Source organism: Leptonotus elevatus, chromosome 6 (assembly GCF_054856555.1).
Source record: "Leptonotus elevatus isolate MCC_2025b chromosome 6, RoL_Lele_1.0, whole genome shotgun sequence".
NCBI classification, from domain to species: Eukaryota; Metazoa; Chordata; class Actinopteri; order Syngnathiformes; family Syngnathidae; genus Leptonotus; species Leptonotus elevatus.
Window position 1 is genome coordinate 16,942,988 of NC_141244.1, and position 16,699 is coordinate 16,959,686.

The 16,699-nt window shown below is 39.8% G+C and overlaps 2 protein-coding genes across 3 annotated transcripts in view; one reads left to right on the forward strand and one right to left on the reverse strand.

Moving 5' to 3' along the window:
- The window catches only part of stx17 (syntaxin 17), a 16,662-nt gene extending 14,117 nt beyond the window's left edge, over positions 1 to 2,545 (forward strand). The window contains exon 7 of the mRNA XM_086078195.1: positions 395 to 2,545. Within this exon, the coding sequence (XP_085934321.1) occupies positions 395 to 634 (240 nt within the window). The 3' untranslated portion in view covers positions 635 to 2,545. The remainder of the gene's footprint in view (positions 1 to 394) is intronic.
- On the reverse strand, positions 1,769 to 16,668 carry erp44 (endoplasmic reticulum protein 44). 2 transcript variants are annotated; one of them, XM_086078192.1, is made up of 11 exons: positions 16,480 to 16,668; positions 14,075 to 14,147; positions 13,953 to 13,992; positions 13,083 to 13,198; positions 11,381 to 11,565; positions 10,340 to 10,455; positions 10,086 to 10,260; positions 9,893 to 10,004; positions 7,754 to 7,895; positions 5,940 to 6,042; positions 1,769 to 3,944 (listed from the first exon to the last, which is right to left on the reverse strand). In XM_086078192.1, exons 1-11 carry the CDS (start codon positions 16,537 to 16,539, stop codon positions 3,834 to 3,836), a joined length of 1,233 nt encoding a protein of 410 aa, XP_085934318.1. In that variant the 5' UTR covers positions 16,540 to 16,668; the 3' UTR covers positions 1,769 to 3,833. The 2 variants fall into 2 exon arrangements, with proteins under 2 accessions (XP_085934318.1, XP_085934319.1); XM_086078193.1 differs by having other exon boundaries at positions 1,769 to 3,941; positions 16,480 to 16,667.
- Between the last annotated feature and the right edge of the window lie 31 nt (positions 16,669 to 16,699).

The following is a 16,699-nucleotide window of genomic DNA, read 5'->3' on the forward strand; positions in this document are numbered from 1 at the left end:
TTAAAAACTAAATAAAACTCAAGGGTGTAGGAGACACTCTACCACCTGAGCCATACCGCTCCTGCTATGTAATAATAATAATAATAATAATGGATCAAATTTATATAGCATTATTGATGATGTCAGAGACATCAAGAGTGTCTCCCAAGCTGAAGGTCATGAGTACCTTTAAAAAAATAATAATAATAAACTGGTCAAATGTACTTGGAATTTCTGACTACAGTAGGTTTTTTAAGTAAATATTAAAAAAAAAAAATTTTTTTTTTACAGCGTACCTACACCTAACTTGACTATCACAAACTGCACCAGTGACTCAAATTCAGATTTTTTTTTTTTTATCCGCATGTGATTGGATTTAATGCTGATGTCTTTGTGTGTATGTGTTCATTTTCAGGCGGTAGGCTACAAGTTGGCGATCCTGCCTTTGGCCGGAGCGCTCCTGGGCGGCGCGCTAGCCGGCCCGCTGGGCCTACTGATAGGCCTCAAGGCGGCAAGCGCGGCCGTCGTCGGGGGAAGCGCCTTGGGTTTCGCGGGAGGCAGCCTGGTGAAGCATCACCGTAAAAGCTTGCTGTCGCTGCAGATGAAACAGCTGACGGCGCCGCCGGCCGACCCCGGGTCAGGCAAGGATGAGTGAGCGGCGGAGTTGACGGTCAGCGGCGGGATGGCTGATGCTCCTTGCGTAATCAAGACTGTGAGCTGTTCAACTTCTACGGATGCGAATGAATTTGCGTTTGCGATGTCAAACTGGCATCGTTGTAGGATCAGCCTCATGTAAAATATAAAATGGAGGCACCGTGGACACTTTTAGAGGCCTGAACAATCTCCTGTAATGCATATTTTGTGAGATCCATTACAAGAACTATATTTTAAAAAATGCCATTACAAATAAAACTAAACTGTCACATCCATTTGTGATCTCATCGCAGACGACGTTCCAGACCACCTGTGACAGGTAAAATATCACTAACTATAAAAATACTATGCCCCCCCCCCCAAAAAAAAAACACCTTTAAGCAGAATTTCCAAACTGACTTGCGGGCCAATTGCAATCCGCCATCTGTTTATTAGCGGCCCACGGCATGTATAAAGTGTCAGAAAAGTTCCAGGACTGTTATCACATTTTAAACCCAAAACTAGAGATATGAATTTTGTCCTTCAATGGGGTAATCAATCAGGTAAAAATTGTGGCATGACAACGCGCCTGCACACAATGCCCTGAGCATCTGACAGTTCCTGGCAGAGGGGAGCCACCTCCTCACCCCAAGCTCATGGGGACCAATTTGAAGATGTGGACCACATTAAGATGGCTGTGAAAGATCCTGGAAGGAAGGAGGCTCCTAATAGCGCACGAAGGTTCGGTAGAGTTGCAATTTTGGCATCAGGGGCCAACACGGGCTCCAAAATATCCACTCTTTTGCGACATGCCTTTCAAAAGGCATTATTTCGGTACCACTCTTGTATTGAATCAAATGAGTGCAAAAAAAAAAGTGTCCATTAGTCATGTTGTCTTTTTGCAGGGATGTCCCTTTCTAAAAAAATAATAATGCTGCAACGTAGTTATTATACAAACCTCTGACATTACTGTAGTCACATTGACTTCATACATGTTTATTTCGTTAACCTATGCACAACACCCAAGTGCCACCGTGCAGGTTATCAGAAAGTAATGTGCTTTATGTTCTTTACATTTTGCAGCTTCTTGTCTGCCAAATGTTGCCATGCATGTGTCATGTTCCGATGTGAATAAAGAGCACACAAAAACACAACATATTGTAAAATGACTTTTAATAGTCATCCCTTTCCCAAATTCTTCCCCTCTTGAGATGACTTGTTTGATGGCATCCCCCCGACGTGGCCTGATATGTCCCAATGTCTCTTGGCCTTGATAGGACAGTACAAACTGAGCAACAAGTCCCTTATATCTTAACAAGTCTATGTATTAGATCCACTTAAAGGATCGATAACTTGTTTCCAAAGACTTATTAAAAACGTTTTATCATCGTCACTTTCTTACAAACAACAGCCAAGATCGTGTGAATGTGTAGAAACACATGGTTGGATTCCCGGGAAACACAAACACTGGGCTGATAAAGAACATCCTTTCATTACGCATCACAGTGGAGGTAATTTGCTTCAGTGGCACAGCACAATAACATTTTCTGTTGGAATTTTAGTCAAATCTTTGGCAATATTTATTTATTTTTTTGTTAGAATTGATTTTGTGCAGGGGTGGAAATTATGTTTCTTAGAAGTCCTCCTTTATAAAAAATAAAAACGGACAAATGTAAATTATTATATGGAGCGTTTGTGGGGTTTTGGCCTATTTATAAGTTTTTTTTGTTTTTACAATTGCATGGCATTCTGGATTAAACGTTCTCATTAGTCAGGTATGACTCTTCCAACCTTATGAATTTTTTTCCCAATTGAATTTGAGCCACTTTAGGAGTGGTTTCTTTTCTTTTGCATTGGGGTGGGGAACCTTTTTCCTATTTCCGTCTTTACAGTCCTAAGTTTGTGGAAAAATAAGACTCAGCAATATAAATATTATAAATTTACAGAAAGTTATTTGCTGTAATTACTCATAGCTGTGAATAATTGACATGAAAATTAAGCAATATGAGAAGGATAATTAAAATAAACAGCAAATATGAAGGGGTCCACTATATTGATGAACCCAAAATGCACTATAAGGTGACCTTCATTTGACCTCAAAACTTTTGAATGCAATGTCAAGTTGTTCTTGCTGGCAAAAATTCCAAATGTCCAAAGACATCTACTACTCCGCCTTTCTGTGACACTTCTAGTATCTGTTGCAACGTACAACTTGGTGGTGACTCATCTCTGTGGCCACATCGTCCCGTGAACATCCTGTTTGAAGCCTAATTAATTGTTAATCGGTTAATTGTTAGACGTTGTCTTGTCTGGTGATGTTGCAATGTTGCGCGGCATGACGACTGCGATTGTTTCAATGCCAATTGCAATTGACGCAGGAAACGTATCGGCCCATTCATGGATCTGTTGCAAGTTGTGCAAAAGTGCTGCACCACAGAATAGTTGATCGGAATGCAAAGTCAAAAGTTTAGAGGTCAAAGTAAGTTCACCTGTAAAACTAGACAAATTTCATCCAAAAGCCCAATATTCCGTGCTATTTTAAAAGTATATTATTGCACTCATGGGTTACAAATTTTCAGTCTTGCTGTTTTTTGTGTGTTTTTTTTTTAAACAATAGCACTTGCATATTCCCCACCCCTGCTTGAAACAAATAGTACCAAGTATCAATCTTGTTTCTAATCCTTCAGAAAATATTGCTTGAAGAGATAAGATACCGCTACTTCAAAATGGCGTCTTGTGCTTTTAAGAACATACGAGTAGAATCGCCCACACAAGGCAACATTGGAGCAACGAGCAAGTGGAGTGAAGGGTGAATGGAATAAACTAAAGAAAAATAACGATGCATTTAATTTAGATCAACAAATGCCATGGAACATAAACATATGTACAAGCTCCAAAAAACAAAACGTAAAAACACTTCTCCTGATGCCCACACTTCTTAAGTTTTCACCCTTCCCCAAAATCCAAAATAAAATGTTACGAGTTAAGAAAATATCGATTATTCTGACATGGTTGTGTCATGGGCTCTCTCTCCCTCTCTCTCTCTTCTCCAGTTCTTCTTCATCTCTTTTCAGTAAGGGTGTTGGGTGTTGCTGTTCTGTCCCGCTGGCCTGTGTCCTGACCCAAAGCCCCCCCCCCCCTCCCCGGATGTCCCCCACCCCCCGAGGCGTGGCATTGAGTCAAAAAGGAAAAGGGTGACTGGAAGGAAAAGGCGGCTGAGGTCACAGCTCGTCGCGGTCCCGTCTAAGGATGGTGTAGCGCGTCTCGCTGGGCGCCAGTTTTAGGAAGGAGCTCTGCGGGGGTTTGCTGGCCGCGTCGCCCCCGATCTCCTGCTGACAACAAACACAAAGGGCTAAGCTATTTTTTTTTTATGCTGACTTTGCATGAGCAACGGAAAAAAAGTTTCTTTGAGGAGTGATGTTCCAAATAATCATCAATCATCTTTCCCATTGAAATGAATGGAAATGCCAAAAACGGACAATAACACTCCCTAACATTGTACTTTTATAAAAAACAAAGAAATGCCTATGAGAATTGTCCTACTCGTCTAAACACAGCATTCTGATTAATATTGTGTTTGAAGAATACGAGTTTAGCAGCAAAACCTACATATTTTATCCATCTCAGGGGGCGGCCATTTTGTCACTTGCTGTCAACAGTTAGTAGATGGTTTCCATCCACACATTTTTATTTGAATTTTCAAGAAATGCAAAAATGAAACTGAATGGAAACGCTAGAAATTTGAAAAAGGCTCCAAAATTCGCTTATTAGTTTTCACGGCTTGTGTATTTTGAAGCGTATCGAAAAAAGGAAAATACAAATTTTGGCGATGGAAACAGGTTTTGCGAATAACCGCTAGCGAGACGGGATACACGTCACACGTATTGACCGGATAATACGTCACACCTACGTTTATAGTCCCAAAGCAATGTCGGACCATAAAGGTATGTTTGCGAAACAGAAATCTTTTTGGAATTAAAGAAGCAAATATGAATGCAATTTTAGATGGAAAACAGCAAAGAAACGGTTTAGCAATTATTACAAAAGCAAACTCATACGTCAACGCACGGCGCAGTCGCTTCCTGTTCTTCTTCTTCTTCTTCTTTCAAATTACTGGTGGATCACATCTCTATGGAGTATACCGCCACCTACAGCGGCTGAGTCCCCTCTTAATTTTCGCAAAAGAAGAACAGATGGAATCGGGCATGTCCGTTTTGCACATTTTCAGTTCATTCGCTTAGAAATTCGAAACAATTGGATGGAAAGTTGGAAACCTGACTAATGGCATCACAGTTGCTCAGGGATCAGGTAATGACCAATCATGGCTCAGCTTGTAATGTCACATGACCAAACTCAAAAATAATTTGAGCCGTGATTGGTTGTTACCTGATCCTTTCGAAACAAGTCATTTTCAGCCACCAGCAAGTGACAAAATGGCCGCCACCTGCTGCTTAATTATTAATCCACAAATCGTCGCTGTGCTGTGAAGAACTTTTATGTCCAATTTTTGTAATTTCTTTTGCGTTTAGGGAGTGAAACTGAATACAGATCCCCCCCCCCCCCCCCCCAAAAAAAATGGGCATAAGTCTTTTTTACAGGATGGCTACGAAATTAATTATTAATTAAAATACCGTGTTTAGACTAGTGGGGCGTGTAGAACATATTATTGTAAAGAACATTTTTTACTTTCCTTTAAATGTCAACGCTACAACACCCATGCCACCCATTGGCCAGTCTGTGCACATTTTCCATTGTTTGCGTTAGCATTGTTCGTTAGCATGAACTAAACAGACATTCTACTAAGGCTAAGCGACGCGCTTGTTTCAAAAATTTATATTAGCTTCCTAATAACACTATCACAAGCAGTTTCCTCTTCTTACAAGCCATTCTAAGGGCCAATTACGAGCAAACAAATAAAGTGACAATACTGTGAACGCAGCGTGACGCAGAGCCAATGATTCTTGCGCAGCACGACAAGAAGCCCAATAGATCCTTCCGCGTGTCCGCGCCAAGAGCTTGCCAACACTATCACTATCGGTTTCACGTTTCTTAGGCGCCATAATGAGGGCTAATTAAGAGCAACAACAACAACAAAAAGATACGGTAAGTCATGAGCAAAGCGTGACGCGCAGAGCCAATAATGGTCACGCAGCACGAGGAGAAAGACAAAAGAGCCTTCCGCGTATCCACGCCAAGAATATTTGTGAATCCAAAATAGTACGTACATCTGTTGATTAGTGTTCACGCAATGGGAGGTCTTTGTATTGTTTTGTCATTAAGCTTGTGTTTGGTGGTTGAGAGGCCATCATGTCAGTGTGTGTCCAGACCTGTCCGGGCGTAATATCTGTGGGGTCCGGACCGTGGTGGAACTCCCGGTGTAGTTTTCCGGAGTGAAGGTCCAGCACGAACTGTTTCAGCTTGCCAGGAATACTGGAAAGAATCGGCACAAACACGTCGTGAATCGCAGGGACATTCCGCCACGTCGCATTTGCCGCGCGTCCGGTCCGACTCGTCGGAAAGGACAATGAGAGACGCTGGTGACATGATGCCGCATGAATCCATAAAGCATTTTATTGATGACAGGTCGCGAGCGGCCGTCGTGTTGCGCGGACGGCGCCCGCTGGAGCTTGTGTGTGTGTGTGTGTGTGTGTGTGTGTGTGTCTAGCATTAGCGCGTACATACAACATGCGCTGCGCTAATGCAATTTCAAGCTGTGTGCCACACGCAGCGCTGATGTGATGCAATTAGGCCCGGCGAGGCCGGTCAGTCCTCGGGGCTTGTGTCTGTGTGATCGGGCTCTGATTGGGGAGGGTGGGGGCAGAATAAATAAGAGCACATTTGATTAGAATGGATTAGCTTTAGCACTTATTGCCCGCGCCAAATCATGTCACATTAGCACTGCTGTCCTGGCCCGTTCCGAACGGACACGTTTGAAAAGGGCCTGACACTTTTTGGCTGGTGCGCAATAGCGGATTACACTGTGTAATAAATGCTTCTTTATTAAGGGGGGGTGAGCAAAATGGTGGCTCATGACATCATTAAGCATATAGAGGAGGCACTAGTCATATTTGTGGTCAGCTATCATTTACTTCATGGGTTTGACGTGATGGGATTATTGCAATGACACTGGTGCACACGTTCCACTGGATGCCACTTAAACATAAAAAAAAAAATACTTTTTATTTCAACTTTTTTTGTAGGACACACTCATACAGGTCAAAATATTAGGGACATTCATATAATACTATGAGCTTCATACAAAGAGTTACAAAAGGTCATTTAATTTAACATGATTATTATTGTGGTTGTACGCTACTTTACAGTGGAGTATAGGACTCAACTGCATAATACTGAGGGAATTATTTGCCCTTCTTGCCTATATAGGACAAAAAAAGTATTAAAAGTCGATTAAGTAACAATAACACTTAAATGGTGCAGTTTTTTGCCAGTGTAAATTATAATCACAATAGTAACTTATTATAACAATATCTTTGTAGCAATCAAAACTGAGTGTGTCTAATGTGGCTTTCGTTTGTTTTAATTTTAAGTACATTAAAAAAAAAAATTCATCAACTTCGTTTTTGTTTGTTGGCTGGCATGTGAAAAAAAACAACACTTAATTTAAATTTTTAACAAAAAAATCCAGATTTTCTTTTTTTTATTGTTTACAAGATTTATGCCGTTTTCATCTTTCTCGGTGAAAAATGACCAAAAGCAATCAACAAATGAAACAATTGGGGGTGCAAATAATTTGAGTAATCAATTAATCTGCCAATTACCTTTTCAATTATTCAGCTAAAATACCATTTAATTTTCATCCCTGTATTAAAAAACAGGACATTATGTCAAACTGAGAAATGCAAACAAATTGAGTAAGATTCACTTACTGGTTTTAGCAACAACAACAAAAAAGTACAAGCAGGTGTCAATTACTATTTATTACTTACCTTCTTTTTTTTTTTTTTTATTAAAAACAAAGATAATCAGTTTGCTTTCATGAAGGACTGTTGAGAAGCTGAAATTCTGAGGATTTGGACCATTTTTACTCAAATAGTTGTTTGATTAAACTAGGGACTATTTATGCTTGGCAAAAGCCCGCTGTGAGAAGCAAGAATGAAAAAATCAGTCGGTCAGTACTTACTTGATGTCTTTATAGTCGGGGAACACATACATGTGCCTGAACGAGTCGATGGCGATGACGGGACAGTCGGCAGGCGTCTTTTGGATGTGCAGGAGAGGATGGCGGAATTTGTCGCAGTCGGCGTGCAGGAAGTTGATGGACCCTGAGCAACACGGAAAGGTCAGACAAACATTAATGGTCGATTTCATGGATCCTCAAATCTCTTTGTCCGCCACCCATAAGGACTGGGTCGATATGAAACCTTGACTGACCCGCTCGCTACCACAAATACATGGTGGTGCTAAATTATAGCAAGTTGAGTTGATTATGTCCAACACTGCACAAAATACAACAACACTTTCAAATTGGTTTGAAGAAGAAGAAAAAAAAAAAAGCCACATTTATCCTCAGTGGTAATGACACACGGTAACATAAAAGCAACCAAAAAAAAGGAGAAATATGCCCTCCAGTATTGACTTCTTGGTAAGGAGCCATTTTATTCAAGAGGAGACTGAGGGCAGAAAGAAACATGTAGCAAAGTGGAGACTGTGGAGTAGAATACTTTTGCATTCAGATCAATGGAAAAAGGGGCTTCTGTTGTGAGTAACTACGAAAACGTCGCCACATTAAAGACATGAGTCAAAATGAAACAAAACCACAAAAGGGGAACAAGGCTCTCTCTCTAGTACTTACTTCTGAGGAAGGAGACATTTTATTCAAGAGGCGACTGGGGGCAAAACAAAAAGTGGCAACTGGACTGTAACAGTGTAGTGGCAAAGCACATGTTGGCAATTGGGTGCACATTTCTCATTTGTAGTTGTGTAAACTTTAGAGATGCAACTAACAATTATTTTAACACATTCTCTCTGCCATAATTGTCAATTAAATTTTTTTCATTAAAGATGGGGGAACATCTGACGTTGCTAAGGTGAAAATTACAAATGTGGAAACTTAACTGGTGTACACTTTAAATATGAGATCAACACAGTTTGTTGAAAAACAGACGAATTTTGCGCAACCAATTTTTTTTTCTACTGCTGAATATATAAGCTTTTTCTGATAAGATGAAAAGAGTCCATTCCTTCATTTGGTAGATTTGGCGTTTGACATACAAAATGCTCTAAAATGTGAAATAGTGAAATAAATACCGGTAATTAATTCATCTGCCCAATTATTTTGTTGATTAATAGATTTATTTGATGTCATTTCCATCCTTATATTAACTCATTCACTGCCATTGACGGCTATAGATGTCAAAAATTCATTTGAACTATTCATATTAGTTTAAAACCTTTTTTCCACTTTTGTTAACAATTGTATGAAAACCTAGAAAAAAATTATAGTACATTTAGAACAGATATAAAATGTGTGATTAATCGTGAGTTAACTATTGAAGTTATGTGATTAATTACAATAGAAAATTGTAATCGCCTGACGCCCCTAATTTTTAATAATCTTTTTGTTTCTTTTTTCCAAAAAAAGATTATAAAAAAAAGTCTAGGTTTTCATACTCTTGTTAACAAAAGTGGGAAAAAAATGTTGAACTAATAGAAATTGTTCAAATGAATTTTTGACGTTTATAGGCGTCAATGGCAGTGAATGAGTTAAAAAACAAGATACAATTAGAAATTGACAGTGTAGAAAAGGCACAAACAATAATAAGATTCAGTTCCTGGTTTGGTCTGTAACATATCAGAAAATGGGCAGAAATGTTGAAAAAAATAAATCACAATTTTTCAAAGTAAAAGCAGATACACTGAAAAAATGGGGATTGATATTTACTTGAAAAATCTAGTAAAGTTTGTTCATATCAGAAATTCTAGTTTAACTCCGTGTAAAATGTACTTGGAATTTCTGAGCGCATCAACCTTTACTAAGCTTTTGCAAGTAAATATCACTCCCCATTTTTTCAGTGTATATGCAAATGCCTCATTTTGATTCAATACAATCACAATTAAATTAGACCATTAATCAAATAATCAATTTAGAATCGAGTCGAAGTCCAATCCCTTTACAGTGAGCTATGTTTTCATTTCTGCCGTGTTCATATCTGACGCAGTAAATCTTTCTGCAAAAAGTCATATACATCACAAGGCCCATGTGATGTATATGACCTTTTGCAACCTTCTTTTTTTATAAAGAAAAGAGAGACAATCTCACCTTTCTCGCTGATGAGCTGACGAGCTACTTCCTGCTGGAACTTCTCTAAGCTCTCATCGTCTTCTTTGAGATGAAACAAGATGAGGAAAGGGATGCCCTCTTCAGTGAGCTCCTGTAACACAGACAGATTCGTTTTAAAGATGATGTCATCCATCAGAAGATGTCACTATTGAAGATTGTGGGGTGGTCAAACCTCTCCGTTTTCAAAGGTGATCTCCCTGACCAGAGGCACACACTTGTCCTGAGTCCAAGCGTAGCTCAGGTCGAAGTTGGTGAGGGAGCCGAGGTAGACCATGTCTGGGGAGTTCTCCCCGGCCGGTTTGTAGATGACGTTGTCCCCGCTGAAGCGCTCCGACTCGGACACGGGCCTGGAGGGCGGGAACATCCATATCAAGTTGACACCTGGAGCCATTGCGGGAAGGGGCTTAGGGGGGGGCGTTGACTCACCCGAAAACAGCCGAGAAGACGCAGTCATCTCGCAGGATGTTGGAGACTTTTTCAAAGGTGTGGTAGTTGTCGGAGTCTTTCTTCTCAAAGTAACCAATGATGTTCCTTTTGCTCCTCTGCGGAAATAGAAACATTATTATGAGGAGCGTGTAATCAAACTGTTGAAGATGATAATTACTAGGGATAGAACGATTATTGGCGCATATGATATGAGGGCATTTTGATGACTGTATTTTCGGCATTTTATTTTTTAATCTGACGGCTGATAAAAGGTAAATTTAAAACCATTTTAAATTCACTGAGCTATTTATCTAAATTTTCCGTTGACTTTTTAAGAGATGCTGCTGACCCTGGGAACCTTTTTTCTTTTAATATTTTTTTTTTACATTAAAACAAAGAAATGTGGAAGTTTAAGATTTCAGGTATTTTTAAATTTTGGTATTGTCTAAGGAAAAAAAAAAATTCTACATTTTGAAAAGTCTGAAAAATTGTTCAATAAACATACTTTAAGACTTTACAACAAAGATTGGCATTTGTATTGGAAAAAATGTTGACGCCAATATCCCACCTTTTTTTTTTCTGAAAATGAATATCAGCTTCAAATATCGGTTATCGGCCTCCTTGACGAATAATTGGCATAATTTTCTGCCCTGAAAATAACACATCAGTCTAAATCTAATCTGACATGTCACAATATTGGGTTACTACACTGAAAAAAAACAAGTGATATTTACTTGAAAAAGCCTAATAAAGGCCGATGCAATCAGAAATTCTAAAGTCAATTCTACAAGGAGTTTTAACTAGAATTTCTGATGTGAAAAAACTTTACTAGATTTTTTTTAGTGTAGTTGGTAGCAGGCCCATATGGGAATTTTTGTAGTAAACAACAATCAACTGGAGTGAAGCTGATTTTATGTTTTCCTATTGCAGCCTTTGTGATTTAAAAATGACTTTCTACTACATTGCAATGTCGATGAATTGTTGGGCCCCATCGGCCAGTAGTGTAAACACTCGGAGCCAATGTGTGTTGATGCCGCTCACATCCACAGTCTTCAGCTCCTCCAGGGACTGGATCTCTTTCACGGGGTCAACCTGCTGCTGGCGGATGAAGTCGGCGATGGCCGCCACCGACCTCTGACCCCTGTACTCCCGCTTCATCATCATGCCGTTGCGGAACAGCTTCAGCGTGGGGTACTTGCTGATGCGGTAGCGCTGGGCAATGTCGGCTTCACGGGGGCAGAAGGCGAAGTTAGAGGAAGAAATTGATTGATGAAGAGGAGTAAAGCACGCACGCGCACGCACGCACGCAAACGCGGGTGGTGGTGGTTGCCGAAGAGCGGCGGCTGTGGTGGCGGTGAAAAGGCTGAAAACACAACCTTCAGTCAGCTCGGAGCTCTGATCTCCCACATGAAAGCTGCCCCCCCACCAGGGGTAAATATTCGCTGTGCAGACACTCCCTCCCCGTGTGTGTGTGCGTGCGCGCATGTGTGGCAGGTGTCAATCTCTCGGCGGGGCGTCTCTAAGCCTCCAGGCTTCACAGAAAGAAGCAGTTTTGTCATTAGTCTTCAAACAGTTTGCGGGTCATCAATAATTCCCTTTAATTTGCTTTATCTCAAAAGGATGCGGCCGGCAGGTTTGTGTCCGCGCCGCGCTTTGGTGTGGCGGCCATCTTTGCCTACGTAGACCCATCAAATGCGCTGCGCGTGTGGGTTGCGAGCCCTTTCCGTTTCGCACGTATAACATGAAAGGTGCTGAACTGCTTAGAGCATTTAATCAACAACTTGCACAGGGCTAAAAAGATAGACTTGAAAGGATATCAATATTAGTAATACTGTCATTTAATTTTCACCTCTTTCGATTGCACACATTAGATACACCGACTCCAGCTTTCCAATTAAAGTCATCTAACAAGTAAAGTGAAAATGCTCAATTTTGATTGACAGTGTCAGGAAAGTATTCCGTCTATTTCAAAGAAAGCATCCGGTATATCTGTGGAGACACGTTTCCTGATTGGTGTCTCCGAAAGCAGTGGGCAACCCACAAAGTACATACAGTCAACACTCCTTAATCAATTAAGCAATCAGAAGATGGACTAAAGATTTGTGTCCCCCTTAGGGTTACTATCCTCACATTCTGAATGTGCATGGCTTTGGGGCCTAGCCTGGTGAGTGACGTGGGTGTCAGCAAGCGAGCTGGCTGGCAATTGTTGACTGAGTGCGTTGTGGCCACCAGCAGCTCGTGTATAAATATACTGTGATTGTTTTCTTATGGTTTAGTCTATAAAGCGATTGAAAATGCACCAGCTGCCGTGTCCATCCTTGACTGCCAGTGGGGGGAGGGGCTTGAAAATCAATATGTTTTAACAGGCCATTGTAGGCAATATTAAATTAGCTAACATCAATAAATGTGTTTTGGCAATGGTAGATGTTCTGTTGTGTTACTGTATAGAATGCACTTCATCTCCCTTTTTAAGAGTAAAATGAGGCCAAACTTTTGGACATTCTCTCTTTTAGACTCTTTTCTCTTGGCTCACTGCCATCTTGGAAACGTATTTCTATGCAGAGTAGTGAATGTAACTGCCATGTACCCTAAAATGTTTTGAGGCTAAGATTTGACTTCAACCCTTTTTCTAATCCACCAAATTCTCATTTGTCAACTTTATTATTATTTTGTTTAGTAAACAAAAAGATGTGTGTATTTTCACAAGGGGTGCGTGGTAAAAGTAAAAGCTGTAAATACTCACAATGTTGGTCGCAGTCGACTCGTGCAAACACCACCTGCTTGGTATCAGGGAACTCCTCCCGCATGATGTTCGACGCCTCCTCAAAGATGGGATGGAGCATCTGACTAAATCTGCACCTGAAGGGGTGAGAAAGGGAACGCTCACACTGATTCTTTCGACCTGTAAAATCGTTGAGATTTTAACAATGTGTGTTCGTATGATATTTTCATTGGATGAAAATCGAAATACAGTGGATCCTCCCTATCTGCCCTAAAACGGTGATTCTCAAACAAATTGTGGTCTCAATTCGGTACATTTTTATTTAACGTTTCCAGGCAATACATTTTAATTGACTCAAGTTTACCGGATAGGCTCCAGCTCATCTGTGATCATAATGAGGATAAGTAGTAAAGAAAATGGATGGCTTTTTAAATGTTCAAACTGCATAATGTTAAGAGTGTCTTATAAGAGTATTAACTACACTTTCTAGGAATAATACATTAGTTCCACTTTTGATGAAAAGTTGGTCATGAGGTTGGTACATGGTTTGAAAACTGACTACAATTTTCATAACTTGGAGGTTAAAACATGATTGAGCCATGCAATTGTTAACTTTTTTTTTTTATACTTGTATGACAGTTAAAAAGCTACTTTGAAAATCACCTGATGCAAACAGTTCAATTTGGGAAGGATTATTTTAAATTACCACTATTTCCAATGAGAATAAACATCAACAAATCGGATCTATTTTTCTCCTTTGTGTAGCTTAGTGTGAAGGAGGCTGGCGTACAGCCTCATAGTTGCCATTGCACACGGTGGCAATCATCTGGTGGAATGTCAACAATGTTGATTATCACGACAGACATTATAGAGAGCAGACAAGCCACTTACCAGTCAGCATAAAAGTTAACTAAGGAAACGCCGGCATTATCTGTAAACAAAAAACACACGTTCATGTAAATGTAAATGCAGTGACAGGGTTATTAAGAGTTCACCGTTTTATAATGTCTTACTTAAGACGTCGTCAATGTTGGCCGAGTTCAGGCTGGTGATTTCTGCTTGCCCGGGAGTAGTAAGGCCCATCACCTATGGAGAAACCAAACAGGGTTGACAAAAAATGATGACAAACAATGATGAGGGCCATCTTGGAGGACGGGAAGAAAATAAAAAAGTCTGCCAAGTAAAAAGTAAATTTTCTTTAATATTTTTGTATAATGTTTATTTTGCAACAACTAACTTAACAAAACAATAACAAATTGTCCTTACAGGGTGTTCATTTTCTTTATATATATATATATATATATGCCAAAGAAAACTGTAGTTTCGACCTTAACTGAACCGAAATGAGGAACGTAGATTCCTTGACGAGAAGAACCACATACAAGACGACTTCTGCTACTTAAACATTCATGTGAAAGTTCATTCAAACAGATTGCTTTAAAAAGTGCCCAAGACATAAAACACACTATTCGCAAAAGTTCCGGAGTTCATCCTTTACGGAACAAAACCCAAAAGCAAATAATTGTTAACAAACAATCCTTTATGTAATCATTGACAAATGTCATCATTATTTCCCACAAAGCAAACATTGGAGTGCTTAGTGTTTGTGTACTAAAGACTAAACAATAGTTTCCTGCTTAACACCGGATGTTCCAAACAAAAGTACTAAAGTGGAATGAACCACTGTTCCAAAATGCTCAGACTCACAATTGGGTTTACACAACAACAAATTTCTAAGAATTATATCCTCAAACTATTTTCAGTTCATGGGTAGTCAGGTATCTGTTTTGTTTGTTTGTTTTTGAGCTTTTAATTAGCCCTCAGTATGTCTCAGAAGAAAGCAAAACTTTTATTTTTGTCTTTCCGGTATAATCATCAAAACAAAGGCTTGAAATATTTCACTTTTGTGTGTGGTGAACTAATACACAAATTTCACTTTTTCAAACTAATTATTAAAATAAATGGTCTTTTCATCGATATTCTAATTTTTTGATACACATCCGTAGAAAACAATTGATTTCAGTTGTAACCGCTGAGTGGCACAAATAGTTAGTTTAGGGAAACACACTTTTTTGCAGAGAAATACAGCTTTAAATTGTATTTTTCTTAACAAATAATTCATCACCAGTTTAAATATGCATTTTCTGTTCACTTGGGTTATTTTTCTGTAATAGAACATCATACTGGTAATCCAAGTGTAATGATTTAACACTTAAGTGGAGAAACTATTGGGGGGGGGGGGTTTATTTAGACAAGAATGTCATAAGAGGGGAAAAACATTTTCAGGGAATTGTATTTCAGTCAACACAACTGGTTGGAAGGCCATCTGCCCGAATCAGTTAGCTTGAGAATATAAATATGTAAATAATACAAGTACAGTAAAACTTGCTATTGTCTCCTATTTACATTTACTTAGTCATAATATATGCAATTTTATTAACGTTGTTCGGCAAATACTGATATAATTAGTGTCTGTATTCACCAAGGTGTTTTCACTCTGGAATGGCACGTTTTACACACTTAAGTGTTTCAAAGTGAAAACTAATTATTACATTCACTACCCACATCACAAAGCAAAAACATCTTTGTCTGTCTTGCAAGCATTTTTTTTAATTTCCATGTTTGTTTCCCTTATTGCTACTGAAACGTACGACGAATAACGATTAGATCATATTATCCATCATTGTGCTTGGTGAAAGAAAAATAACCGTGCACCCTGACTGGTCTCAGGTCAGGCCCGAAGTACCAGAACAGGAGCGCCGCTCATTTCCGGGTTGTTAACCAATGAGATTGAGCCACAACAGAGGAATTCACCAACCGGCGAGCATCACTCACAGCGACGAAGGAATACATCGATAACTACATAACGTTAAAAAGATCCTCATTCTAAATACACACATGCGTACACACACTTGTGTGTTTAAACAAATTATCCCAACGTAAGGAGTACAATTAAATTTTAGCAACGATAAGGCGTGCTAACCCGTGAAATTTGGACAGTCCGCCTACGACAAGAAACTTTAAGAGAGAGATTTTGCCCAAAGTTTGGACATGAGGCATGTTAAACAAATAACTTGCGAACTGTGTACATTAAGCCAAAGTTAATTACAAAACCATCGGTAATGTCAGTCAACATCACCGGCTAGTTTACGCAAGCAGTTTGTGCAAAACGATAGCTAATACTTCCGTCGTCAGAATCATCCTGCCAAAGACATGAGCCCCATCAGTGAATTAGAAGTTTGGCACATTAGTCACTGCAACAATAATTACACAAAAAAAGCCATGTTTAATGGCAGCACAGGCTGTTCGGTTGGCTAGCAGCTAGCCTGGCGGGCTAGCAGTCCTCAGCTAAAGTTAGCTTGCTTGATAGTTCTAACCAACCGAATGTCATTTGCAGCGATGAGAGGAACGCGCTTACCAGCAGTATGACGCAAATGATGCGGTCACAGAGAAAAGGTAATATTGCTGATAGTTTCATCGTATTATAGAATGTGTGGAGGTGGAGGTGTTGGTGCGGTTGAGTCGTCCCTGTCTGCTTCGACGCCGCTCTTTGCTGCTGCAGCTGCCAGCAGGAACAGCGGCGAACCGATCTCGTGGTGACCACGGAAACGACGGAGAAACTTCCGGTCCATCGTAAG

Coding starts and splice junctions, on each gene's coding strand:
- erp44 (XM_086078192.1), bottom strand. CDS start 16,539: ATGAAACTATCAGCAATATTACCTTTTCTCTGTGACCGCATCATTTGC. Junction 13,199..13,952: donor GTTAACTTTTATGCTGACTG/GTAAGTGGCTTG, acceptor TCACCCCTTCAG/GTGCAGATTTAGTCAGATGC. Junction 10,261..10,339: donor GTCTTCTCGGCTGTTTTCGG/GTGAGTCAACGC, acceptor CCCGCCCTCCAG/GCCCGTGTCCGAGTCGGAGC.